The sequence below is a fragment of the Chenopodium album genome, chromosome 24 (genome assembly GCF_948465745.1).
Source record: "Chenopodium album chromosome 24, dcCheAlbu1.1, whole genome shotgun sequence".
NCBI classification, from domain to species: domain Eukaryota; kingdom Viridiplantae; phylum Streptophyta; class Magnoliopsida; order Caryophyllales; family Amaranthaceae; genus Chenopodium; species Chenopodium album.
This window is the reverse complement of record NC_137857.1, coordinates 12,587,612-12,615,551: the sequence shown is the minus strand read 5'-3', so window position 1 is coordinate 12,615,551 and position 27,940 is coordinate 12,587,612. Positions and strand designations below refer to the sequence as shown.

The following is a 27,940-nucleotide window of genomic DNA, read 5'->3' as shown; positions in this document are numbered from 1 at the left end:
TTAAGCACCAACCACGCAAATTAGTACCCCCTTCAATTTGTGTGTCGAGTCGTAGGGCTCAATTTCTCTAAATCGACTCTACAGATGGCCACAACAACATCATATGCATTAAAGTTTCTTCTCCTTCTCCACAAAAGGACATGTGCTGTCAACACACATCCCCCAAGCCACCAGGTTGCTTCTTACTAGAACCCCGTTTTCAACACATTTCCACGCAAACATCTTCACTTTGGGAGGTACATAGGCTTGCCGTATTGCATTCCATTGAAAAAGGATATGATGGTCTCTGTAGGTGAAGATGCCTTCCCTCTTTCCTCTTCTTCAACCAACAAGTTGTATGCGCTGCGCACATTGTACATTCCATCCTTCGAATAATGCCATGTCCACCCATCCTCCTTGTCATATATACTGACCGGAATGCTGCAAATTTCCTTCACTTCCCTCTGCGTGAAAAGCTCGTTCATTATGCCAGGTTCCACTTTTTGTCTTCCCATAATTCTTAAACAAGATTTGACAGATTTTACTCATCCCCTTTGCTCGATAAAATACGAAAATCAGGGAGTTTTGGCACCCAAAGGTCGTCCCATATATTAAAAGTGCTACCCTTTCCAATCATCCTCCTAGCACCTTTTTCAATCACACTCCGAACACTCAAAATCGACCTCCAAGTAAAGCTCATATTCGACACCGTGTTTACATCAAAATAAGTTGAGTGGGGAAAATATTTGCCCTTCAATTCCCGGGACATTAGCGAGTGCTCATTGGTCACAATTCTCCACGCTTGTTTTGCTAGCATAGTGTATACACCCATTTGTATCTCCCTAAAACCAAACCCAGTGATGAATACCTTTCGCGTCGAACCATAATTGAATGAAGTGAATGTGTGAAAAGTCTAGTGTTGCGGTAGTTTTTATTAAAAATCTTTCTTTCTGTTTTCGAAAACAACTCTATTTTATGAAAATAGCCAATCCAGCTTAGTTTGGTCCATGATAAGGGTCTGATAATAGTGTAGTTGGATGAGGCTTGCAAAGATTTTTCCAACGATATTTCATAAGCCCAATTCCGATTAATATTGAGGAAGTTATGGCCAAAATACTAAACTAGGCCCGGTTTGATCCTTACATGCGGCCCAATGATTTAGAGGAGGGCCCAGTGTCAATTATTATTCCTAAAATTACTAGGATTAATTATAGTCTTCTAGAGTTCTCTATAAGGGTCTTTTAAATCTTGATAAAATTAGAATTAATAATTATATTTTGATAAGTTTTATTTGGAATAAAATATTATTTTATGAAAAATACGATTTCAGCTTTCGTACGGGCTCTATATATCATATTTGATTATCAATTGGACTCCGCGTGGAAAGCGCGTGAAAACCTGGCTGTCACCAAACGACAGGCTTGTCGCTACGCGACAAGCCTTGTCGCTACGCGACAAGCCTTGTCGCCACGCGACAGAGCTTGTCGCCAAGCGACAAAGTGGTTTTGCGGCGACAACTTGGAGTTTTATTTCTTATCAAATTCTACCTATTTCCGGACTATTTTTCTTATTAATAGGGTCCTGAACCTTCGTTTTTAATCATCAACTCTCATCAAGAATTCCTTGATTCTCTCTCTCTCTCTCTCTCTCTCTCTCTCTCTCTCTCTCTCTCTCTTTATCTAAACTAATAGATTTTTACTAAACACAATTCCGCATACACAAGATCTAGAAACACCTAGCCAAGTTTGAAGTTGCCTTCGCCCTAGACGTAAAAGAAAGAGGTACGAGGCTTCAAAGTAAGTATTTAGCTTACTCCCTTTTTATTTCAATGTAGAAAGCATGTTTAGATTTGTTTAATTCCTAGTATCATGTTAGGATGTTATTATTGATTCCTAGTATCATGTTAGGATGTTTTTATTGCTTTGTAGAATCATGTTTAGGGTGCCTTTTATTAATTCTAGTAGCATGTTAGGGCTAAAACTTTGATCTTTATTGTTTAGTGACATGCTAGGATTTGTTATTAATCTTGTTAGTATCTTGCCTATGGTCTTGCTATTATATTTAAGCTTTATTATTAGTATGATTATTATTATGTTGCTTGGTATATTATTGTTATTGCTTGATCACGCCGTATATGCTTGTTAAAGGGAATTTGTAGTTGAAATCACGCTTAATAAGATAATTAATAATTTGGTTTAGGCTAATATGATTTTAATTCAAGTGATCGCCAATAATAGTTTTATTTGTGCATTAATATTCAACTAAGATAGATAAACAGGTTTAAGGTTAATCTAATGTTTGCATGTTAGTCTGAAAGCGCACATGAATACGAGTAGAATAAAGTAGAGGCCTATTATATAGGGCGGGTTCTTTCTTTTGTAAATTGAATTCGTACCCTCATCCCTGAACCCTATTTGGTTCTTGACCTTATGGAGTTGACGATCTCATGGATCGTGAAGGGGTGTAACCTTCACCTCATAAATGGTTTTTTACAAGTTCCTAAAACTTGTTGGCGACTCTTTTGCTCTCTTTCTTTCCCTTTCGACGCCACCATGCTTAAGTGTATGATCACAGTGGGGTTCAAGCTTGGGGTTATGATGCTTGAAATATTCCCTACACATAGGCTTGTCAAAAAGTTCCATATTTCGGAATCCCGATCCACCTTGGTTTTTTGCCCGGCATATTTTATTCCATGCCACCCAACAAGTCCTCCTCTCCTCACCCTTTTGTCCCCAAAAGAAGTTTCGGCACAGTCTTTCCACCAGATTAAGGATACTAATCGAGATAGCAAAAACTACATTGCATAGGTATGAATAGCTTGTGCCACTGACTTGATGAGAATTTCTCTACTCGCTTGTGATAGAAATTTTTTTTTCCACCCCTTGAGCTTCTTCCAAACCCGATCCTGAATACTATGAAATGCAACTTTTTTAGAGCCTCCAATATAAGTCGGAAGACCTAAAACATTTTTCATGTCCTTCGACAGCCTTAAAAGATAACTTTGTCTGAAGCATATTTTTCTTCTCAAGATCAATGTTTTGGCTAAAAGACACTTTCGATTTCTCCAAATTCAGTTTCCGACCCGACGCCACCGCATAGGTTGAGAGAATTTCAAGAACTCTAATAGTTTCCTCTTCATTTTCCCGGACAAAGAGAAGACTATCATCCGCAAAGAATAAGTGCAAAATTTGTTCAACATGTCTTCCAATTTTTATACCACGAATGAGCTTTTTCCTCTCTGCATCCCGAAGGAGAGCTGATAAGCCATCGACACACATTATAAATAGAAACGGGGAAAGAGGGTCACCCTGCCAGAGCCCCGTACTAGGCCTGAATTCCCGAGATGGTTTTCCATTCACCAAAACATCAAAAGAAGCTGACGACTCACAATTCATGATGTTATTCACAATAACCTCCGCGTAGCCAAATTTATTCGTGATTTTTTTTCCGAGAAATCCCCATCTACTCTGTCGTATGCTTAATTGTTAAAATTGTGTACTGATGTACGTGATAAAAAAAAATGGGAAAATTTGTCAAAAATAAGCCAACCTTTGCTTGATTAGCTCAAAATAAGCCAACTTTTGAATTAACTCAGAATAAGTCGACTTTTGTAATATATTTTCTCAAAATGAGTCAAAACCTGTTTATTAAAAGTTAATCGGTTGTTAAGGTAAAGCATGCGGTTGGTCCTTTTTTGAAAAATATAATTTAAATACATTTTCTAATTAATTAATGAAATAAAAACTTTTTTCAATTAAAATTTTAAATAAAAATCTTGAAACATATATAATTAACAATTAAATAAATAATATTAAAAAAAAAATCCCAGCCACCTCCACCTACCCACACCAGCCCTCCCCTCTGCCAGCAGCCGGCGGTCGGCGACTGCTTCCTTCCCCTGTCGCCGGCGACGAGATTGTCGACCCCACCTCCTCCCCCTCCCTACCCCTTTCGCAATTCCCACTTCCTCAACCTGACTTTCCTGTTCATTCCTCATTCCCTTTTCCTTCCTTGAGAACCTGATCAACCCCCCTCCCCCAATTCAACAGCCCCCAACTCCAAAACCCTAAACCTAGCCCACGAAACCACCTGAAACGACACCCAATTAAACTCGATTAGGGTGATTTCGTGGGTTGGGTTTAGCATTTTGAAGTTACGTTTCTGGGTGGGGAAGGGGGAGTGGGGCGATTCAGGAGGGGGACGGGGAGAGGGGGCAGTTTTAGATAGGAGGAAATAGGTGGTGTTGCCTTATCGAGGGTAGGGGTCAGGAAGTGACCAACGGGGATAGGAAATTGTTAAGCTAACGGAGTAGCGTGTCATGAGTGGGGGAAAGATCGAGAGGGGAATGGAGTCGCCGGTGCCGGCCACTGTCAGGGGATGGCTGAGATTTTTATTATAATTATTTTTTATTCTTATTTTTATGATTTTTTTAAGGATATGATTTTTTTTTTTGTTTATAATTTTTTATTTAATATAATTATAGTTAAACACTTACTTAGATTTAATAAAGTAATTTTATACAAATAAATGACCTGTTTGGTAGGCTGTAGGTCATTTGGCCTACTAAATGAAAAGACCTCATAATAGTCGACTTATTTTGAGTTAATCGAAAGGTTGACTTATTTGAAGCTAACCACGCAAAGGTTAGCTTATTTTTGACAAATTTTCCAAAAAAATGTGTTAACTAACATATTGAAGAAATAATTTGGAGAGACAGGACTCCAGTAGTGGGATTAGGTACTTTAGGTGGTGTTTTACACCAAACCCGTTACATACTCGGATCATTCGTCTTCCTCTTGCCTGCAACAATCAACATTGCACTTCAATTAAAATTTAACATCCAATGACAAAATTACTACATACCCAATTCACAAAACACTAATTCCTTAACTGGTTATCACCTTTCTTCCCCAAATGTCATCCTCAATAATCTAAGATCAATCAATTCAATTCAATTTAATCCATGGAAGAAGGAGAAGAAGGGGTGAGTTACCCACTTGAAACCGAACAAACCCAGAAAAATAAGAGCAAAAAAAGAGGAATTTGGGGTATAATAATGTCAGCTATAAATTGGGTGATCATGTTATGTGATGAATTACACTGGAGTTTTGTGATGGGTGTAATTGCAGTTTATGGAATTAGTCAAGGGTTAAGTATGGGTTTAAGCCGTGTTACTATGCAGTATTATATGAAAGATGAACAAAAGATTCAACCCTCTGAAGCTCAGATTTCAATGGGGGTTATTAGATTTCCTTGGGTTGTTAAGCCTTTGTGGGGTCTTCTTACTGATGTTGTTCCTCTTTCTGGGTATAGAAGAAGGCCATACTTTATATTTGCTGGTATGATTCCCTCTTTTTTTTCATTTCGGTTTTAATTTTTGCAAAATGGTGCTTCGTGTTATAATTTAGGAATGTATGACAAAATCACATGTTGATACTTGATAAGTGTTATTGTTGTTTTGTTAATTGTCGTAAAGTTGCATACATGGAGTATCATTTTTGTTTATTTGGTGGGTTAGTGGGTGTGCAATTCTTGTAATTTCATAGTAATGTAATCTCAACTCAATCATGTTCTGTGATGAATGTCTAATTATGACAACTGTTGTTGTGAACAATTATGAGGATATCACTACATTAGATTATTTCAATTGCTGAATTGGAAAATGTTGCTCAGCATGGTAGTTAAATGAAGCAAATCAACTTTATTGATGAACCAGATGATAAATTTGTTTAAAGTTATTTGCTGAGAAAATTTATGTATGATTTTGATTACTGAAATGGCATTTTTGAGTTGTATGAGTTGTCAGCAAGCAAGGATTATTGTCGATGATCCATTAGCTGCTTCATCAAGATAGAAATGGATAAAATTTTGCATGGTCTTTTTGGTTAAACATTGCAAGTACAAAGTACAAACTCTTGTGACATGCGAAGTAGGAATATTGTAAGCGCTATTATGTATGATTTTTATAACTGAAATGGGATTTTTGAGTTGTATGAGCTGTCAGCAATCAAGGATTATTGTCGATGATCCATTAGATGCTCCATAAACATAAAAATGGATAAAATTTTGCATGGTCTTTTTGGTAAACAATGCAAGTACAAAGTTCAAACTCATGTGAAATACGAAGTAGAATATTGTAAGCTCTATTAATAACTTAACCCTACATAAACCTAGTAATAACATTATTTCGATAGGAAGTTCAATTTCCTGTAGTGAAGATCTCAAGAAAATAAGTTTAATGATTTCTTGGATGTGCAATTATCCACAGTGATCAATTCTGACAAAAACAGATGAATAGTGTAAAGGGTAATCGAGAGATGGTGAAAGAGAGGGGGTTGGGGTGGGTGGGGGAAATGCTAAAAAAGCTAATATATTCTGTCTTAAACCGTGAAAATATACATAAAGAAGTAAAGGAGTATATGCATTCTTGGGGGTCTCGGAAGTACCTGTTAAATATTGGGAAAAATATTTTTTTATGTATTTTCCCATTCATAATATTCGGCCACATTACATTATATATAGGCAATAGGAATATCTAACCCTAATATTCCTTGATATCTCAACTTCCTAAAATCTATCACGATATAACACATATATCTTTTCACAATGAAGAAACTAGCTAACAAAATCATTTGCAGCTGGTAGAAAGCATCAACTAATTTTATAAGATCATAATTAAGAATAACCAAGGTAGCAAATCTAATATTGTGTTTAAAATGTAATAGCAAATCTCAATACAAATTACTTAGCAATTACAATTTTATACTTCCAAGTTCCAACCAAAGGACAACTAAGTTTTGTTATCATATTGAACTGGTAGCAGACAATTCATGCTATCATATTCCCCTGGTAGCCAAACATTTGTGAAATCAATTAATACTTGATTTAATCTTTGACCTTCCAGGGTTTCTTGGAGTTACGTCAATGCTTGTCCTGTCTATTGTCGATGGTCTGCATTTGGTGCCTGCTGTTCTGTCTCTCATGGCTGGAAGTGCTGGGGTAGCTATAGCAGATGTGACAATAGATGCTTGTATCACTGAGAATAGTAGCACTCATCCTACACTTGCTAGTGACATGCAAAGTTTGTCTGGATTAAGCTCTTCAATTGGAGCTCTAGCAGGGTTCATAATAAGTGGATTTCTTGTTCATCTAGTTGGGTCCAAGGTTTGTTTCTTCTTATTTTTGTTACTGATGTGTCTTAAGATAGGTGAAAGATCATTATTGAAACCTCATATTAAATTTGTAAAGTATACACATGTCTGTAGAGTGTTTGACTACTTTGTTAGCTTAGGAGGTTTCTCGGTTCTGGAGGGAACTCCACTTGAACTCATAAGCTGTCCAAACTATGCACCATATTAATAAGAGACCAGACCCCATTTTCCAATTATAAGAAAGTTATAGGTGCCAAAGCCAAGGGTGGTCTGTTTAAGGTTTTTTCGTATCTCTTGTGTATGTATCCCTGAGATGATAAAAACATATGTTCTCACTCATTTTTGTTGTGGGGGGGGGGGGGGGGGGGTATTTGAACCCCATGTTTTATGTAAATTTATTTGTGTATGCATTTGTGAATTGTCTCACTTTGGAAAAGAAATTAGGGCATAGTAACTTTTTGGGATTCAAACCTCACCTGAGCTTGTAAGTGGTTGAAACCCTTCACTTTTTTCCCCTCATTTATGGGCAGCCAAGGCCAATTTTACAATTATTGAAAAAATTCAGTCATTGCATGGACTGCAAAGAAGTTTAGATTGTCCAAATCATTTTTCAGTAACTAAACTTCTTTTAATTCTTTTAAATTGCGTTAAATAAGTTAAATGGAAGTTAAGTCTGATGGATCATAATGCAGTTTCTTAATTTGAGATATATGAGAGAAGTTAAAGGTTTCTGTTTCATTCTTATTAAAAAGCTGTGAACTATTTAGAAACATTGCCCTTTTAAATTTATTCTTATACATGCACTGAAATAATCGTGTAGTTTGGGACTTAAGGCTGGAAACTGTCATTGTCCTAGAGAATTTAGCAGTTCTATGAAAATTTTAATCTCAGGATTGATCTGGAGTAGAAGATTGTGGTAGGTGAATCTTTTAAAGTGTAAGAAAGTCAGTGGTCATTGATTGTGTGAGCTATGAAGTCATCAAATGTTTACTATTTTTCTCATACCATTCTTGTTCAAGTCAAATAATTTCCTTCACCAAACCAATATCATTTGCTGGCTCCTTTGTGTTTGTTTGTTTACTTTTTTGTTTTTATTTATCCCTATATCATGTTTGTTGTATGCACTACTATGTTTCTTTTTATTACCTTATTTATCCAATTTCCTCTTTTTATTCTATGAATCAATACCATCTCTCTCATCCCTAACAGTTTCATACTTCTAATATTAGATTATTGCTCTCCATAATTTGGTTGTAATAGCAGGTATTTTTCTAATTTTCTTTCACTCATAGGGTGTGTTTGGCCTGCTGACACTTCCGCCTGCACTGGTTGTTTTGGTTGGATTGACAATTAAGGACGCTCCTGTGCGAAATCACTCCTATAGTAGGGTAATTCTCTACGGTCATTCTCCTTGAGCTTGGAAGATAACCTCTTCCTTTCTAAGAGTTTTGTTGTATTGATCAAATTGATACATGACTAATGACTTAAACAGGTAAATGAGAAGTTTGGTGATGCTGTAAGAGCTATGTGGACCACATTAAAGTCCCAGCATGTCTGGAAGCCATGTCTTTATATGTTTTCGTCACTTGCTCTTAACATAAACATCCATGAAGGACTGTTTTATTGGTATACAGATGGGAAGGGAGGTCCATTATTCTCAAAGGTAATGCCTTTCTCTGTGTATATGTGTGCTATATTTTAGCAATATCTGCTTGGCTATGTTGTTGAAGTGTGGCGTTCTTATATTGTACCTTTAAGTAGTTAATATTCCCTATAGATGGATACAATAATTATAAGCTACTACAAAGTGACACCTGTGCCACAGTTGTTTGCTTGTCAAAATAATGTTTACCTGAGACATAATTCATCGCAGCATTGTTTGCCCCAAAAAAATTTTACTTGTTGCATAAATTTTTGTGGTCTGTTTGGTTTTGTGGTGGAAACTCTTTTTCCCATGGCAGTTTCAAGAAATTGGAATTCCGTGGCATAATTCGTGGCACAAGTGATGATTATTTTCATTGAATGGTAGCTGCTTACAATATCCTTATAGCCCAAGTATCCCCTTAAAAATACTGCTTAAGACTTATTCATTAGGCCTACATGTTCTCTCTGAGGCTTGAACGAAAATGTCAGCTTTACTTTTGTAATTTTGTTGCTATGGACTCTAAAGCTCTCTTAGATTTTAATCATGAAACATTTTAAACTGTTATAGAATCTCAAATATTGATTAATGAAAACTAAGGGGTTATATTGTCGAAAATCAATTTAATATTGCAAAAGTGTGAGATAGTTATTTATTATTTTCTGAAAATTATTTGAGCCTGTCATGGCTGTCTTTTAAGCTTTAGCAATACTGAAACTTGTAAGCTTTTTCAATGGGTATTATGACGAATGATTGATTTGCTTGCGATTTAAGTTCCCTTTTAACATGCTTACTGGTGATAAAGAACTTAGGATGTTAGATAATAGGAAATGTGACACTATGAAGACAGTAATTTTCTATTCAGTTGTGAGTCCTTGTGATAAAACTTTGCTGACAATTCAATAATTATTATATGCAAACCGATCCATCCAATGAAGAATACTATTTATCCAAAGGTTTTTTTTTCTGTTCTTTTCTAATAGTTGTACCCTTTATGATGATATAATACTCAAGTCTTTCTTATACAGGCTTAGCTAATGACTGCATGTTTGTGTGTTGGGTGGGGGGGGGGGGGGGGGGGTGTGCGCGTGTGTGGGCATGCGTTCGCACAAAATCTTTTGACGGAATAACATATTTTGCTTGTACCTGAGCAAACTCTTGAAACAGAGGCATGTCTAAAGATTTATCCAGTAGGCTAGAGAAGAAAGCAAAGATCTTTATACTCTAGATAATATCATCCTCTTCCTTTAGCTGGCCTTCTTAACACAAATCCAAAAATTGTCCCTGAATTTTATAATTCTCTGCCAAGAATATGTTAATATCACTAGGTATAATTATTCTAATTTTTTTATCAACGTTGCAATTTTCTATTGCTAATCTCATTTTATATGACTAGAGATGAGGTTCCATGGTGTATGCTGTTCGCAGATGATATCGTTTTGGTGGATGAGACTAAGGATGGGGTTAATGTCAAGTTGGAGCAATGGAGGCAAAGGTTGGAATCTAGAGGGTTTAAGCTAAGTCGGAGTAAGACTGAATATTTGGTATGTCGTTTTGGCACTCAGAGGGGGACAAGCAATGAAGTGGTGAGTTTGGATGGAAAGGATTTGACCATGAGTGAATGTTTTAAGTACCTAGGGTCGATCATCCAGAAGAATGGTGACATTGATCAAGACGTGACCCACAGGATTAAGTCAGGGTGGCTTAAATGGAGAGCGGCCACGGGAGTGTTATGCGACCGCAGCATTCCCTTAAAGTTGAAGGGAAAATTCTACAGGACTGCCATAAGACCAGTGTTGCTCTATGGTACAGAATGTTGGGCTTCTAAGAAAGAGCATATTAAAAAGATGGAGGTTACGGAAATGCGCATGTTAAGGTGGATGTGTGGAAACACTTTAAGAGATAGAATCAGAAATGAGGTTATTCGCAAGAAAGTAGGTGTGGCGGGCATTGTAGATAAATTAAGGGAAAATCGTCTGCGTTGGTTTGGACATGTAAGACGGAGACCCGAGGGTGCACCGGTGCGAAGAGTGGAAGAGTGGGACCATGGAGGGATTAAACGAGGAAGAGGGAGACCAAAGATGACTTGGTTGGAAGGAGTGAGGAAGGATATGAAGTGCATGGATTTACGTGAGGATGAAGTTTTGGATCGTAAGGGATGGAGGAGAAAGATTTATGTTGATGACTACACGGAATAATCAAATTTGGTTCATGTTAGCCGACCCCACTTTTGGGATTAAGGCTTTGATTGATTGATTGATTGATTGATTGATTTTATTACAATATTTAGCTCATACAATTAGTTCGATCAGCTGATTTGCCCCCTCTTTTAGTTCCCATGAATATGAACGTTTTGGCCTTTTGGGGGAGTGGTATAGAGTTTGAAGTAGATATGCTAGGTCATGAGGCTACAATAGCATAGTGTATAGTTGTCAATATAGCTTAAGTCTTGAGAAGTATATATATTTTGTTTTGTCATTTGTCTTAATCAATTCCTATAGTATACTATTATGTAATGTCAGAGTGCTAGAATTCTATATTATGCTATTGTGGACTGTGGAATATTGCTATCATTTTTCAAATATCTAACATCATGTTTACTTTATGCAGGAGATAGTGGGATCCATATATTCCATAGGGGCACTAGGCTCTCTTTGTGGGGTTCTTCTCTATCAAAATATGTTGAAAAATCGCCCTTACCATGACTTACTTTTCTGGACGCAGTTGCTGCATTGTGCTTCAGGAATGCTGGATCTAGTATTGGTGCTTCGTCTAAATCTGAATCTTTACATTCCGGATTATCTCTTCATTGTAATTGATGAAGGGGTTTCACATATGATAGGACGTCTTAAGTGGATGCCTTTGCTTGTGCTTAGTTCCAAGCTTTGCCCTTCTGGGATAGAAGGAACGTTCTTTGCATTATTGATGTCCATCGACCAAGTGGGAATGCTAACCTCGACATGGGCAGGAGGTTTTGTTTTGCATTTTTTACATGTAACACGGTCAGAATTTGAGAACCTCTGGCTTGCAGTTCTACTTCGTAATCTTTTAAGGTTGACACCAATTTTTTTGCTGTTTTTGGTGCCGAGAACTGATCCGAACTTGCCAGTGCTCCCTTCAGAAATATCAAAGACTAAAAGGGATACTGAGATGCTGACGACTGATAATCTTGAAATGGCCTCTCTTCTTGATACCAGCTGATCAAAATGTTATATCTCACTGTTGTTCAGATGCCAGAGGTAATGATCAATGTTGATCACTGTGTTTTTTGGCAGTTTACTACTGCAAACTGAACTGGCAGCAGACCAGTATGATCGCGATGGAGCCCAATTTTCTACAGTTTGGAGTAAGCATTTCTTGATGATCAAATATGGTGAAATGAAGTCGACATTATCAGTTTTCATGATGGCTGAAGAACCAATTAACGGTTAGAAACTTCTCTGCTGACCTGTTGTAATTCTCCTATCTAAGTGCTGTATGATACATCATTACAATGATAATTGTCTTTTTTTTTTTTTTTTTTTTTGAAATGAATGATAACTTCTCTGTAAAAGATAGCAAAGAATAGAAAGGCCAATTTTAGGCTTAGAAAATACTTCGTAATATAGTGCTTCCTCCGTTTTTTTATTATTGCACCATAGGGGTTGGGTATCAATATTTTGGTAGTGGAAAAAAGTAAGAGAGAGAATAAAAATACAAAATTGTCCATGTGACATATTGATAAACTAAGAAGTAAGTATGAAAAAACAAGGGTATGTTGGGTATTTGTAATGTGAACACAAATAATTTTTTTCCTAAAGAGGAAATGGTGATATTTGTGAAACTACCTAAAAAGGCAAGTGGTGCAATAATAAAAGAACGGAGGAAGTATATTGTATAACATTATTCTATGGAAATTTTGACTTTTGCTACCTCTAAAACACATGAACTTCACTTTTGCTACCTGGGAAAACTTTTATTTCACTTTACTACGTATCAAATGTCATTTTTTAAAAATCGCTACCACTTAACGGAATCAGTTAGTATTTCCGTTAGTGAGATCCAGCCGCCCCTCACTATCACCTTCCGGCCACCACTCCCTCCTTAGCCACCCTAATTACCACCCGTCAGCCACCAAAAAATAATTATTTTTTGTTTTTTTAAAAAAGACCCATCAGCCTCCTCTTCTCTCTCATTTCCTCCCTCTTCCCTCCTCCCTCCTCTTTCGCTCTCATCTCCGCCTCCCTCCTCCCTTCTCATTCTCTCTCCTCGGTTTTGAAGTCCAGCGCGATGACCCACCCCCCACGGTTTTAGATCGGATTCGACCACGGCACAACCAATTAATGGTTTTTTTAGGTTGAATCCGACCATGAAAACTCCAGCTCTGGGGTTTTCATGATCTAATTTAACCATATAAACCAAAAGTTGAAATTTATAAGGTATGTTTACCCTTTTCCATCAATTTATTATATTTTTTTTTTATTTTTTAGTTTGTGGTGGTCTGGTGGTGTGTGTGGTGGCTATGGTGGTTTGGTGGTGCGTGTGGTGGGTGTGGTGGTGCGTGTGGCTATGCATGTGTGGGGGTAGTGGTGCGTGTGGTGGGTGTGGTGGTGCGTGTGCAGGCTGTGGCTGTGGCTATGCATGTATGGGGGTAGTGGTGCGTGCGGTGGGCTGTGGCTGTGCGTGTGTGGGGGTAGTGGTGCTGGTGGTGCGTGTGGTAGGTGGGTGGCGCTGGGTTTGTGCGTGTGGTGGGTGGCGCTGGGTCTGGTCTGTGGTGGTTGTGGGCTTAGGCGGGTTCTAGGGTAAAGGTGGGGATTTTTTTTAAAAAAAATTTGGGTAGTGGTGCCGGTGGTGCGTGTAGTGGGTGTGGCTGGTGATGCTGGTAGGTGGGGGGGGGGGTAAGGGGGTAGGTGTGGTCGCTGGCGCCAGCAGGGGAGGGGGGAGGGTGGCTGGGCTTTTTTAAGGGGGTGGCTGTTTTTTTTTTTAAAAAAAAAAATAACTTAACGGAAATACTAACTAATTCCGTTAAGTGGTAGGGATTTTTAAAAAACGGCATTTGATAGGTAGTAAAATAAAATAAAAGTTTTCCCAGGTAACAAAAGTGAAGTTCATGTGTTTTAGAGGTAGCAAAAGTCAAAATTTCCTTTTTCTATCTCTACGTGCCTGACTTTATTGCTGGTAGATAAAGCAATTATCTGTCACTCTCCTCTACCTTTTCTTCCTAGTATACTTACAGACAAAGGGTAAAAGATGCCCATCATTTTAATCTGCCAAACTTGCAGATTTAAGAATGTATATGTTGAGATTGAACAGTTAACTTTAGCTTCTCCCTACAGGCCTACAGTCCACTATATAACCCTATTTAAAATAATCACTTATCATGTAACTGACCCCACTTATGAAATTAAGACTTTGATTGATTGATTGAAAAGAATCACTTATCATACAAGTTTGCCGTACATAATTTTCCCCAGTTTGATTGAAGATAAGTTCCTTTAACATGGCTCCACTAGATGGGATGTTTCGACCGCGATCTTCTGTTCATAGACCCAGATTTTGTGGATAGATATCATGCAGAATTAGACAAAAATTCAGAAGGCTTCAAATATAGGAGCTGGTTTGCTTATTATATCATTTACAATGAGGGGAAGAAAATTGATGCATGGTTAAACACGGGGCAGCAGGGGGAAGAGTATCCAACAAACTCATCCTTGGCTATTTGAAGATGTAATCATCGATCCTTTTATGATGTAAATAGTATCGTTACTGTGTAATTTTGGACCACTTTACGTACTTTATATAGGTGTGTCCATAATTTAGATTAAAACCGAAATTCAATCCAACCGAATTATCAATTTGGATCGGATCCGAATTTTAAATCGGATCGGATCGGATTGAGATTTTTTGAAAATTCAAATTTTCGGATTGGATCGGATTGACCATAATTGGATACGAATTAAACCGAAAATCGAATTATAAATTTAAGTATGTAGGAATATGGACTAATATAGTTTATGATTGGGCTTTTGAAGTTTAACCCAAACATGTACTATAAAATAAAAAAAAAAAATCTTTATTCCCACTCATTCACGGCATCCCCTTTTACAGTTCCAAGTTCCAACCAATTAGTCTAAGGTGCACCCTTGTACACCTTAGATAGGTGTAACAACGCAGCCCAAAAGCCCAATTACACACAACCCAATTAAAAAAAGCCCTAAAAGTAAAAACACGAAAACTGCAATACACCCATCCACACCCAATACGCCCACCCACACCCAATAAATGTAACGTCACTTCCAAACTCAAAACTCTTCTTCTTCTACTACCTCCGTTACATATTATTAGCAACGATTTGACATAAAGCAGAGAGGGAAATTGTCTAATCGTTGCAAATAATATGTAATGGAGGTAGTATATGGTTTTCTCTCTCCTCTTTTTCACTTTCTCTCTCCTCTATTTCATTTTCTCTCACTAAAAAACTGCAAAAACTTCAATGGACATTAGAGAAGAGATGCAAAATTAAAAAGATCCTCCCTAAAAAAAGGCAATTTTATGTAAATTTCACTTAATTTTGTTTGATTTTATATAATAATCACTTAATTTTGTTTAAAATCAAACGGATACCTTATGTTCACATTCTGAATGCATATGTTCATATTTTGAATCCTTTTGTAAACTTTCTAAAATGCATATATTCATTTTCTAAATCCATATGTTCATATTGTTTTTGTATATTTTCACCTTTTGAAATGCTTAATTATTATGTTCATACGCATTCAAAAATGAACCAATGCATATGTTCATATTTTGAATTCATATGTTCATATTTTTAATACTTATGATGCATATGTTTCATAATCACATTATTTTATATTTCTTCAATTTTTTATGTTCATAATTAAATGCCTTATATTCATAATGATATTTTATATGTTCATAATGTAAATATTCATAGTAAATATTTGTTGTTCAAAAATATTCTCATTAAGTCTGTTTATGCATATGTTCCCTTTCTTAAATGCATATGTTCATATTTTTTATGCATATGTTCACCTTTTAAATGGTTATATTCACTTTAACGAAACCATGCTTACGTTTATATTTTGAATTGTTATGTTTACTTTCTGAAATAAATATGTTCATATTTTTTTATGCCTATGTTCACTTTCTGAAAAGCTAATGTTCACATTTAAGGGAATCTATGCATATGTTCATATGTTGCATGATTATGTTCATTGATGATAAACATACAGAAAATCAGATGAAATTCATACACAGATGAAATTGATCGAAGTTAAAAAAAATTCAATTCATATGAATTCAAAAAATCTGATAAACAACCAATTAAATATTGTAAGGAACCGACTCAACCGTTAAATCGAAAAAACACGAGAAAAATAGAAAAAAAATAGAGGACAAAGGAATTAAAGAAGGAAGGAGAAAAAGCAGAGTATAATTTGTGAACTGAAAGATGTAGGAGTTTATAGGTACTCGCGGAAATAATATGAATCATATTCAATTAAGCACCTAATCCCAAGAATCACATGCATAACACACAAGACACATAATCATACCTTTGAAGCATGAATTCCACGAAGCTATTCGACAGGAAAATCAGGGAGAGAATAGAGCCCCAAGTGTTTCTCCTCTACTTAGTCCACGAGATTCGAACGAGCCGTCCAAAAATACTAGATTGGTCGAGTGATTGAGGAAAACCGCGATCACCACCTTTACGGACAACCGACCACCGCACGAACCACCACCACCACGAAACACCACCGGCGCCTAGGAGGAGGAGAGACCCGTGTGAGAGAGGACTTTGAGAGGGGTTGGGTTTCGTGTTTGCTAATTCGGGTTTGATCAAAAGATCAGTAAATTTCATGCATACAAACCTAGGCACCTAGTCTATTTATAATCTCATTATATTAGACTAGGGCACGAAGCCCAAAACCCTCTAATCCAATCCATATGGCCGGCCACCTAGAGTGATGAGGCCCATGATGGGCCTCGTCCTCTAATGCTCGATCTAGCCCCTTTGTGTGACCTTGTAGGATCCGTCCATTGGGCTATGACCTATTTTACTAGTCCAAAGATCGTAAGTATCTCTAGCTATAGCAAAACGACGACCCAAATGTCCGGACTTAATTATCTCCATAATTTGATCCAATTATATATCTAGTAATTGCACACGACGAAGACATAACTCCTTCAATCTCCCACTTGTCTGAGACAAGGGTGCAATATTCAAATTCCATAAGTCAATATGTGTCTATTTGATGATATGATTGCATCACATGTCAGATCATATTAATCTACAAATCGTTACTTGAAATCTGAGTTAGAATCACTAAACCAAATGATTACAGAGTAATGCATTTGAATGCGACCACGTATTTTCTAAATTCTCCCTCTTCAATCGGCCATGACATATCTCCTAATTTAATAGGTAGACTCTATCCAATCTTGCGGCAACAAGCCTCCCACTCAACTTCTGAAATAACCCGGAAACACCCTTTATAATCTCCAGTTACGGGTAGACGTTTGAGTGTACCACAGCCATAACATCCGTTGAATGAAATCATGTTCCACTCATGTCAAAGGAATCCACTAATATATACGGAAGCTCTATACTTGAACTTCAAAGTAGGTCATGCATCATACATGCATATCCAAGTGATTGACCGAGCATCACTATGCCCCTATAGCCCATGAAACTGCGCTATCCAATCAATCTTACATGCTAGTCCATTTATTGAAATCATTTATGTCCATTTTAATGATTTCGAACTAGGAACTTAAATAATATATGAATTTTGTTCACCTGTGGGGTTTCAATTCACCAGGTCATCAACCTGATGAGCCCATCAATTCATAATTATTTTGGACATTTTATTTAATTTCCAAAACCATAATTAAATAAGAGAAATAATAATTTCTGTTTTAAACATAATTCTGCAAATTGATGTATTTGATAAGTCAATATTTTATATACTTATTATCTCTTTTTATAACTAAATTGGGTATGATTTAGTATCTTTTTATACAAGTTTATACGCATAATCTAGAAAATATAATTTGAATGGCCTAATTGGCAAAGTCTAGTATTTACTTCCTAATTCTATTATATTACAAAGCAATTCATTATAATGTGCATATATATTTGTTACTCACTTTTATCATACAAGTATATAACATGTTCCCATTGTATTTTTAATTAGATGGAAGTTATAATTAGGCAGCAAATATTTTCAAGTGGCGGTAATCATGAGTCAAAGCAAAGCCCACTATAATCCCACGAGCAAACTTCCACAATTAAGAGAATGCGGGTTGAAAACCCACTAAACTCAATACTCCCAAAAAGTGCAGCAGCGGCAAGAGGCAAAAAAAACCCACGATGAAACCCTCACAGCTCACAACTACTACTGTATAAATCACACAGCCACGCAGCAGATTAGAGGAGGGGATGAGAAGACGCAGCAACACACACGAAGGACGGAGCAGCAGCACCTCGCGAGAGCCGTGATAGGACCGAGCTTGGAGCATCGTTATTTCTTCCCTTAATTTTATGCAATTGACTAATTTTTGCTTGATTTGATATGTTTAATATTGACTCTTCATTAATTAGTTGTGTCCTCTTGATTTCCATGTCTGGCTAAATCTCTTTGTTCTAGGTTAGGGATGTAGTCTCTTACAATTTATCAATGAATTGAATTATATTGTTTGGGTTTGATTTATATAATTGCAATTTGATAATCTTGTTTTAATTCGTACTCTTAATCTGGCCAATTGATTGTATGTTTAAGGTATTGGATTATTAGCGGAAGTCAAATTTCAATACTAGTTCGTGGGATTATCAAACGTCAAGTAGTATAATTTTAGGAATAGTTATACACTTGGGGTGGTCTTTTTGAATTCCTATTCTTAATGAGTTTATTTCAATTGTTGTGATCATGGAAGTAAACATAATGTTGATTTAAATATGCGTTTTCTACCTTGGAAGATGAGATTACATACTATTGGTAATTCGATCATTGTTATATTATATATGTTCAACCCTGCAATTAGTTTAATTTCATTATAGAGAGTATTTGGCGAAACCCGAAACCTAGAACTACTTCTTATTATTGTCTATCGTTTTATTAGTTTGCAAGCCTTAATCTTTTATAGTTTAGTACTACTTTTCTCATATTTTCGTCGTCTAAATAATATTCAGTTTCTTAATTTGGTACTTAAGTAGACCTCCTTGTGGATACGATACCTTGCTCACCCTATATTTACTGTAATTGACCCGTACACTTGCGGTAGATTTAGACCCGACCAGTATTTCTCATGTAATATGTTTTCTCAAACATACACAACATAAATTACATAATTTGCTTCAATTCAACACTTTAATATGACTTTCATACCTTTGTCTATGGAAGGGGTTTAGTGATTTTTCACTTATAATGTAACTTTGCAGAACATGACCTCCCGCTGGTCAATGATCTCATAACTGAGGCGATATCTCATATCCATTTGTTTGGATTTGTGATGTGACCCTGGCTCCTTTGTTCTTGGGCAAAGGTGATTCTTTAGCCATATGACATTTTAATCCGAACTTCCTCTAAAACTATCCGACTATAGCTTAATATATATATTCTGACATTGAGCATGCAATAGTGCTCTGCTTTGAACTCTTCAAGCTCACTCTACTTCTCCCTACTGACAAAACTATGCATCTAGATCAACTTCTAGAATCATCTTGCCTGTTTGGAAAAACTTGCATCCGTAAAACCTTTTGACAACTTGTTTACCTTTAACACCACAAACTAGAAAAATTCCTTAAGTGCTTCTCAAGTACTCAAGGATTTGTTCTTGGTAACTCTCCGTATGCTTATTCTGTATTTGCTTAAAACTTTCTACATATGCACAAATCACATGTAACAACTTGCTTTGTACATTTCATGGCACATGTAATGGACCCTTTTGTAGAAGCATAAGATACATTACCTTTACAACTCAACTCTACTAGCTTTTGAAGGCACTGAGTTTAACTGAGTGTGATACCATGAGACATGGGAAGAGATCCTCTCTTAGAATTTTACATCTTGAACTTGTCAAGAACTTTATCACCATAAATCTTTTGATTAGGTCCAATTATTCTTCAAGATTCACTTTGTGGATTTTGATTCCCAATATGTACTCAACATCTCCTAATTCTCTGATATAGATTCAATCTTTCTAACCATTGCTTGATTTATTCAAGCACTAATATATATCATTTCATATGAACTATATGTCAATTACATACTAGACTAAGAAGACCATTTTCTCCCACTAAACTTCTTGTCTCTACAAGATTCCTTTTCATTCTTCCAAGGTAATCAAACTGTTTGATTTCCTAATCGAAATGAATGTTCCAACTCCATGATGCTTACTTCAATCCATAAATGAATTTCTGAAGTTTGCAAAACTTTCTAGGAATTTCTGGATTTCAAAACTCAAAGGTTGTATCATATACATATCATCCATCAAGAACATTTCATGAAGGTGATTTTGATCTCCATAACTAGAAATATCCGAGTAGGCTTACATTGCTTAATAGGTTTTACCCTATTTGTAAGACTATTATGGACTAACACATCTTTACAGACATGGAGTCCATTCTGGATTTCTTGGCTTTAAGACATTTCCTGATTTGACACTTGTCCAAAGCTTGCTTGTAGGTATGGATTCCAACCATTCCAATAAGAAAATTTTAGAATCCACCTTTTACCAGAATTTTAACAAACTATTTGTTTCGATCCTAAGTAACCCACAATAGGTATGAGCGACAATAGAATTGTTCTTTTCAACTCTTTGAAGCCTTTCATTCTAGTAGGACGATAGAAGTCTCGCAAGTTGAATTAGCTTGCTTCGATACATGTTTTATCAAATTAGCTGATTTCATGCGTCTTCGTCTTTGATGTAGTGTTATCCACATCCATTTGTTGCTCGTCTCGAATCTCATCGAGATCTAACTTTACTCCCACTTGGCTTTGTAGGAAGACATTTCTTTCTATAAAGACACTATTGCGAGCAACAAACATTTTGTTTCTACGCGATTGTAGGAATAATACCTCTGATTTAGGGTCTTATTATGTCATCTTTGTAAACATTTTACATAGATTTCATAACCCTTAATCCTCGTTTAGAAAAGATAATTTTGGAACATTTCCAATCCATAACATTTATGACATCTTTTTCTACTGCTTTGGTTAAGTTTCTATTTAGTATATATGCAATTGTTGTTGTTCTAATGCATATTCTCATAACGACATTTGTAAATCATTAAATCTTGGATCGAACCATGCCAAACAAAGTTTGATTCCTGCTTTAAACATACAATTTAATTGTAATGTTCCTGGATTGTGAACTAATTCAACAATACCTTTAGATGATCATTTGTTTTGAGTTAAATATTTATCACAACAATCATATTGTAGTGCTAAATTGTTTATCTCAAACTTGATTTTACATTTCATTTTGGAATTTTGAACATTTTAATGATTCCAGCTTTTATTTCATTAAGTAATTATCGACATATTTACTTAAATCGTTGTAGACATCCATTTGTGTCTCCCCAAAACCAAACCCAGTGATGAATACCTTTTGCGTCGAACCATAATCGAATAAGGTAAAAGTGTGAAAAGTCAAGTGTTGCGGTTAGTTTTTATTAAAATCCTTCTTTCAGTTTTCGAAAACCATTTCTATTTTATGAAAACGTCCAATTCAGTTTATTTTGGTCCATCATAAGGGTCCAATAATGGAGTAGTTGGATGGGGCTTTAAAAGACCTTTCCAACGATATATTATAAGCCCAATTCCGATGAATAATGAGGAAGTTATGGCCAAAATACTAAACTGGGCCCAAACCGGATTTTACCTACGACCCAGTGATCATGAGGAGGGTCCAAAGGTTTAATCCTATTCCTAAACTAATTAGGATTGATTAGAATCTTCTATAGGTTTCTAAAATAAATTAATTATCCTTTTTTGAAAAGATAAGATCATGGAATTTGATTTAAATATAAACTTTCCTTTTTTAAATCTTTCCTAATTCTATTCGGATTTAAAGATGTCCAAAGATAGTCAGATAATATTTTCGTGCCTCATATTTTTTTATCCAAATTTTATATGGTTGGATAGATCTTGAAATTATCTTTCCAATGATATATTATAATATTAAATTCGAGCTATAACGAAAAAGATATTAAAGATATACGAAACTCTATCCAAAACTGACACCGTCCTACTATTTCGTCCATATCTTTTTATCTACTAAAGATTTTGATCGGATTCTAATTGTATTAGAAAGTAGACTTCAAGAGCTTTCCAACGACATATTATATGACTTATTTGGACTTCTAGATCAAAAGAGATGATAAAAACAAAATTCGCAAAAACTGCTGTCTACGAGTTTTATTTCGATTTGAATTCGGATTTCTTTTATTATTCTTCGACCTTCTCTTTTTTCTTATAAATAGAGGTCTTATCTCCCTTTTTTATTCATCAACTTTCATCAATTCTCATCAATTCTTCCTTAATTCTCTCTATTCTCTCTTAATCAATATAGCTTATTCTTTCTCCCTCTCTTTCTAAACTAGCTTTTTAAACACAATATTCCGCATTCACAAGATCTTGAATCACCTATCCAAGTTCGAAGTTGCCTTCGCCCTAGACGTGCAAGGTTGATATTTTCTGAGGGTTTGGTCCAAAACTAGTCTAAACTTTATTTAATTTGATTTCAATTTAATTCTTTAATTATTCTTTATTGATTTTCATTGAAGTTTACTAACTCGTGTATTTTGCTATTAGAAAGAGGTACGAGGCTTCAAAGTATGTAATCTTATTACTCTCTTTCAATGTAGAAAGCATGTTTATTATTGTTTATGATTCCTAGTATCATGGTAGGATGTATTTAATTCCTAGTATCATGTTAGGATGTTATTTTATGCTTTCTAGTATCATGTTTAGGTTGCCTTTTATTGCTTTACTCTTTCTAATAGCATGTTAGTACCATGTTAGGTTTAAAGCTTTGATCTTTATTGCTTAGTGACATGCTAGGATTTGTTATTATCTTATTAGTATCATGCCTAGGATCTTGCTATTATTTTTAAGCTTTATTATGCCTTATCATGCTATTATCATCATTAATGTCATTGATTAATATGATTTTAATACAAGTGATCGCCAATAATAGTATTATTTGTGCATTAATATTCAACCAACATAGATTAAACAGGGTAGGTTTAATATAATGTTTGTATGTTATTCGAAAAGCGCACATGAATACGAGCAGAACAAAGTAGAGGCCTATTTTATAGGGCGGGTCCTTTCTTTTGTGGATTGGATTCGTACCCTCATCCCTAGACCCTGTTTGGTTCAAGACCTTATGGAGTAGTTGATGGTCCTTTTGGATTGTCTTTTGGGTTTACAAGTTCCTAAAACTTGTTGGCGACTCTTTTTGCTCTTTGTCTTTCTCTTTGGAACGTCACCGTACTTTAGTGTATGATCACAGTGGGGTTCAAGTTTGGGGTTATCATAATGCTTGAAATATTCCCTACAGTTTTTTGGCGACTCCACTGGGGAGGATTTCTATATATTTATATTCCTGAAATTTATTTAATTTTGGCAATTATTTAGAATGAGCGGATGAGACTCGAAAAATTCTAAGTATTTCATGTGCGTGATTTGATTAACATTATTGTCATATGCATTAAAAGGTTCTCATGGGAGAGCCCCATGAGTCAATACCTAGGAATTTTACACGTAGGAAATTTGAGAAATATCTTTCATGACTAGAATCGAAAAGATGATGCGAAATCTGGAAAATTCGAAGAACACAGAAACTTGCCAAGGCATGTAGGAACTAGCGTCTAGAAAACAGGGCTTGTCGCCCGTAAAAAGAATCTGTCGCCTGGCGACAGAGGCTTTTTTGCGGCGACAGTCCATGTAGTCTGGCGCCAAGTTCTTCCAATACCGAGCCAGGGGTCTGCCTTCTTGCTTTGACCATTTCTAGCATTGTTGGCTTGATTTTACTTATTGATTGAGTCCTTTTCTCACTTTTCTGAACCCATATGTGTTCTACATATGGATATAACCCTCTGGGGGTTCCTGCTTCACCTGCCCAATGGAATATCCCACTATCATGTGCAAAGTTCAGATTTGGCTACGTGCAAAGTTTGTGAATCCACCAAACCATGGAGTCGAGTTCGATTTCATCACGAACTCGCGGGATCCTGTCCATTCGCTCCAACCCTCACGGTAGGCTTGTGTGCAATGCATATGGATTCACAACCATGGACCTTTTGACTTAACCCATATCCTTGAACTTTAGAGAACTAGAGCCATGGTTAGGTTGCAAACTCATTGCATCATATTGTGACTACGTGAACTACTTGTGCATCCTTGTTTGTGCATATACTATATATGTGTTAACCGTTTGTTTGACTTGTGGTTAAGACTAAATAAACTAACCAATGACTAAAGGACTTTGTTTAATTAATTAATTAATTAATTTGAACTAATAAAAAAAAGCCTAAAGTCGAGTCATAGTTCCTTTAAGTCAACCCGGATTTTTATTCCCGTATACTGCACATGCGTCAACTTGTTTTGGTCATAGCCGGAGTTCTAGGAAGAACCACGAGTCGTATAACCTGTGGATCTGTAGCCCCGAGTTTTATATTTATCTAGACGTTGGTTTCGTCCCAATCAGAGCCACAGATTAAAAATTATGACTAAAATACCACAGCATGTCCAGTTTAATGCATATACGTGAAGTCTTAACTTAGTCTTTGCTCGAGTTTAGTCACATAGTCTAGCCACATGGTCATGACACAAGTCTTAACATGTCACCTACACTCATTAGTCTTAGCACACACTTTGTACATATCACCATGACCATGTCTTAGGTTCATGCATGAGTCGTTTTTCCATCATTTGAGTTGGGGGTCCATCCTATTCCTAATTCTTCCATATTTCTCCATCTACATCATCTTCCCACTCTCTACATACTTTCTCCACACATATCATTCCCTTTATTCTTTCATGATCTCTTCCCATTTATGCATGTTAAATTGAGTTTGAGCCATGTGATTGACAAGAAAAAAAAGTAACGATGAGACAAAATACAAGGCAAGCTTCTCACCAAGATTTCATGATTTCTTCTTCTTCTTTTTTCAAACCTTTCCCCAATAAGTCTAGCATAGGCACCTTGCATTTTCCTTTGATTTATTACATAGTTTTTTTTTTATTTATTTTGTTCCCCTTTTTAATAAAATGAGCATTTTATTTTCTTGAATATGATCATTGCAAAAAAAAATAAAATAAAATAAAAAAAAAAAAAATCAAGGTCGAATCAAGCACAAGGTATACCAATGATTTGAGGCACCCTTTGTAGCCATATCATATCTTTCACCCTTCAAATATATAATCCTTTTTTTTATAAACCACTTTGAGCCTCGTCTAACGATAGACCTTTTATTTTTCAACCCACATCTACTTAACCTTGGGATGGAATGGTGTGTAACTTATGCAAGTTCCAAATATGAAAAGCTTAAGTGATCTCAAAAGAATAAAAATAAAAAATATAAAAATAAAAGTGTACAAAAGGGCAAGTGTTCCAATGTCTTTGATATAAAAATGTCTTTGATAAGAACATGTCTCAGATTGCGTTTCTTATTGAGTGCTCGGTACCGTGCCTGAGAAACATGAATGCCAAGTGAGTGATAGACCGCATGATCGGGATTGCCCACACTTATAAAAATAAAAAAAAATGCAAAAGCAAAATAAAAAGATGGAGCAAAAATAAACAAAAAAAATAATAATAGAGCTCAAAAGAGAGAAAACCTCAAGCATAAAAATAAATAAAGATTCAAAAGCAAGGTTGCACATCTTGGGGGCTTATTTAGGGTCTTGAGCCTTTATCCCCTTCTTCTCTAACCTTTAGCCTAACCACGTTACAACCCTTAAAAGAACTTTTTGAGGTATACACACACTTGTGCGAGGTTCGGCTAGAGCTACGTTTGGCCTGATTCCTAACGGATACGTAGGCAACCTCATATTGAGGTGCGGCCATAATAAAAATACATTCATTTTCACATTCACACACTTACACCATAATCATATAAAGGGATTTCCAATGCTCATCCCTATTTACTTAGAGCTAGACTTGGGGGCTTGACCCTTACATCATTAGCCTACCTAGCCTAAGAGTCATCATTATTTGACTCTTATCAAATAATACTTTTCCATACACTTATCTTGTGCAGCCTAACCTTAGTGTCACTTTCACACAGATCACACATACATGACCAAATAGACTTCCAATTAGGAACCCTTTGTCATGAAGTCTTAGCATAACGTTGAAGCATGCCTTATCAAAATCACTCATCACTCATCACTTATAATCATCATTGTATCAAAGTATGAAGTACTTAGCCTCCGCGCCTAAGTTACCTAAATACTTTCATAATTGAGTCAACTAAGATAGTTTAGAATGAATTAATCCTTATACCTTGAGGGATAGTATCAAATGCATATACTTGATTAAGCTCATTCAACATGCACCATCAAACACTTCGATTCTTTTTCGCGTCTTTCTTTTTTCGGGAAAAAGTCGGTACCCTCCACAAAAATGACGGAAAATTTTTGTTTTTGAGTCATGTACACATCGAGTCAAGTTCACACACGAGTCATGTACATTGAGTCATGTCGTGTCATATCACATCGAGTGGAGTCTAACACATGTGTCAAACGCTTTGAGCCGAGTCATGTCGAATCAATGAGTCAAGCAACACTAAGCCTTAGGTCAACCCTAAGATAAAAAACAAATACTAATAATAAAGGATTAGTAAAGTCCTATAGTCTGAAATATAAATGCAGGTACATTCCAACGAGAAAGAATATTCCCGGATTTTTTCGAAAAAAAAACCGCGAATATAGATATATGAGATTCTTCCAAGATAAGAGAAGTTTGAGCAAAATTATGAAGAGATTTAATTTCCAAAAGATTTGAGCAGATTTGGTCGTAAGGAAACGACCAAATTGAAAGTTCGGAGCGAAACCGAGCAATGAACAGCAGCAGCAGCGGTAGAAATGAAAAAGAAATCTGTCACCAAACGACAAGGTTTGTCGCCTGGCGACAGAACGATATCGCGGCGACAGAAGGTTCTGGCATGCGCCAGTGCAGCGACAGAATGTGTGGCCCCATATTGGATTATGCGGACCTTTTACAGAAATTTCGGGTTCCTTGGTACACCAGTTAGCCCCTCTAAGCAATTTGACATGATTTAGTGATCGGGCTCGATTACAATCACAATAAGTGATCGACCTGACAAAAGATCGTCTCACTTAGCTTAAAGCGCCTAAGTATTGGCTCATCGCAAGCACCAAAATAACGGTTCACAACGATTTCAATTCCTAGGATGGAAGAAGATTTGAAGATTCGAGATGACGAAGCCTTCAACAGGGGGCTTTAAGATTAAAAAGAGTCTATTACTTGGATTTAAGAAGGACGGTTTGAGATGAAGCGACCTTCAATAGCTTTCACTATGATTGGGGAGGTTATTATTTGAGAAGAACGATTCAAGATGAACCGGTCTTTGATAGCTTTCGCTAAGATTGTGAAGGTTATCACTTGATTTGAGAAGATAGCACGAGATGAGCAATCTTCGACAACGCCCGCTAAGATTGTGGAAATTGTCACCAAGATTTGAGAAGATAGCACGAGATGAGCAATCTTCGACAACGTCCGCTAAGATTGTGGAAATTGTCATCAAGATTTGAGAAGATAGCACGAGATGGGCGATCTTCGACGACATTCACTAAGATTGTGGAAGTTGTCACCTAGATTTGAGAAGAGCGGTGAGGCGGTCTTCGACAATGCCCGCTAAGATTGTGGAAGTTGTCACCTATATTTGAGAAGAGCGGTTCGTGATGAGGCGGTCTTCGACGACATTCGCTAAGATTGTGAAAGTTGTCACCATGATTCAAGGAAAAGCTCGAGATGTAGCAGCAATGATAGACAGCGTTCCCTAGGATGTGGAGAGTTGTCACAAATCTTGGAGATGGCGAAGTAAGGTCACCTTCGACGATCCCTCAAGGTAAAGAAGAAATTGTCTACAACGGCGATGCACTGCCGTGGCGACGTACTGCCACACCCCTGA

At 36.3% G+C, this 27,940-nt stretch overlaps 1 protein-coding gene across 1 annotated transcript; it reads left to right on the top strand.

Moving 5' to 3' along the window:
* Positions 1-4,173: 4,173 nt before the first annotated feature.
* LOC145611192 (putative folate-biopterin transporter 3) lies at positions 4,174-12,399 on the top strand. Its single transcript, XM_081666482.1, has 5 exons — positions 4,174-5,318; positions 6,884-7,143; positions 8,423-8,518; positions 8,623-8,793; positions 11,383-12,399. The coding sequence occupies exons 1-5, from the start codon at positions 4,943-4,945 to the stop codon at positions 11,971-11,973; spliced, it is 1,494 nt and encodes a 497-aa protein (XP_081522608.1). The 5' UTR covers positions 4,174-4,942; the 3' UTR covers positions 11,974-12,399.
* Positions 12,400-27,940: the final 15,541 nt, after the last annotated feature.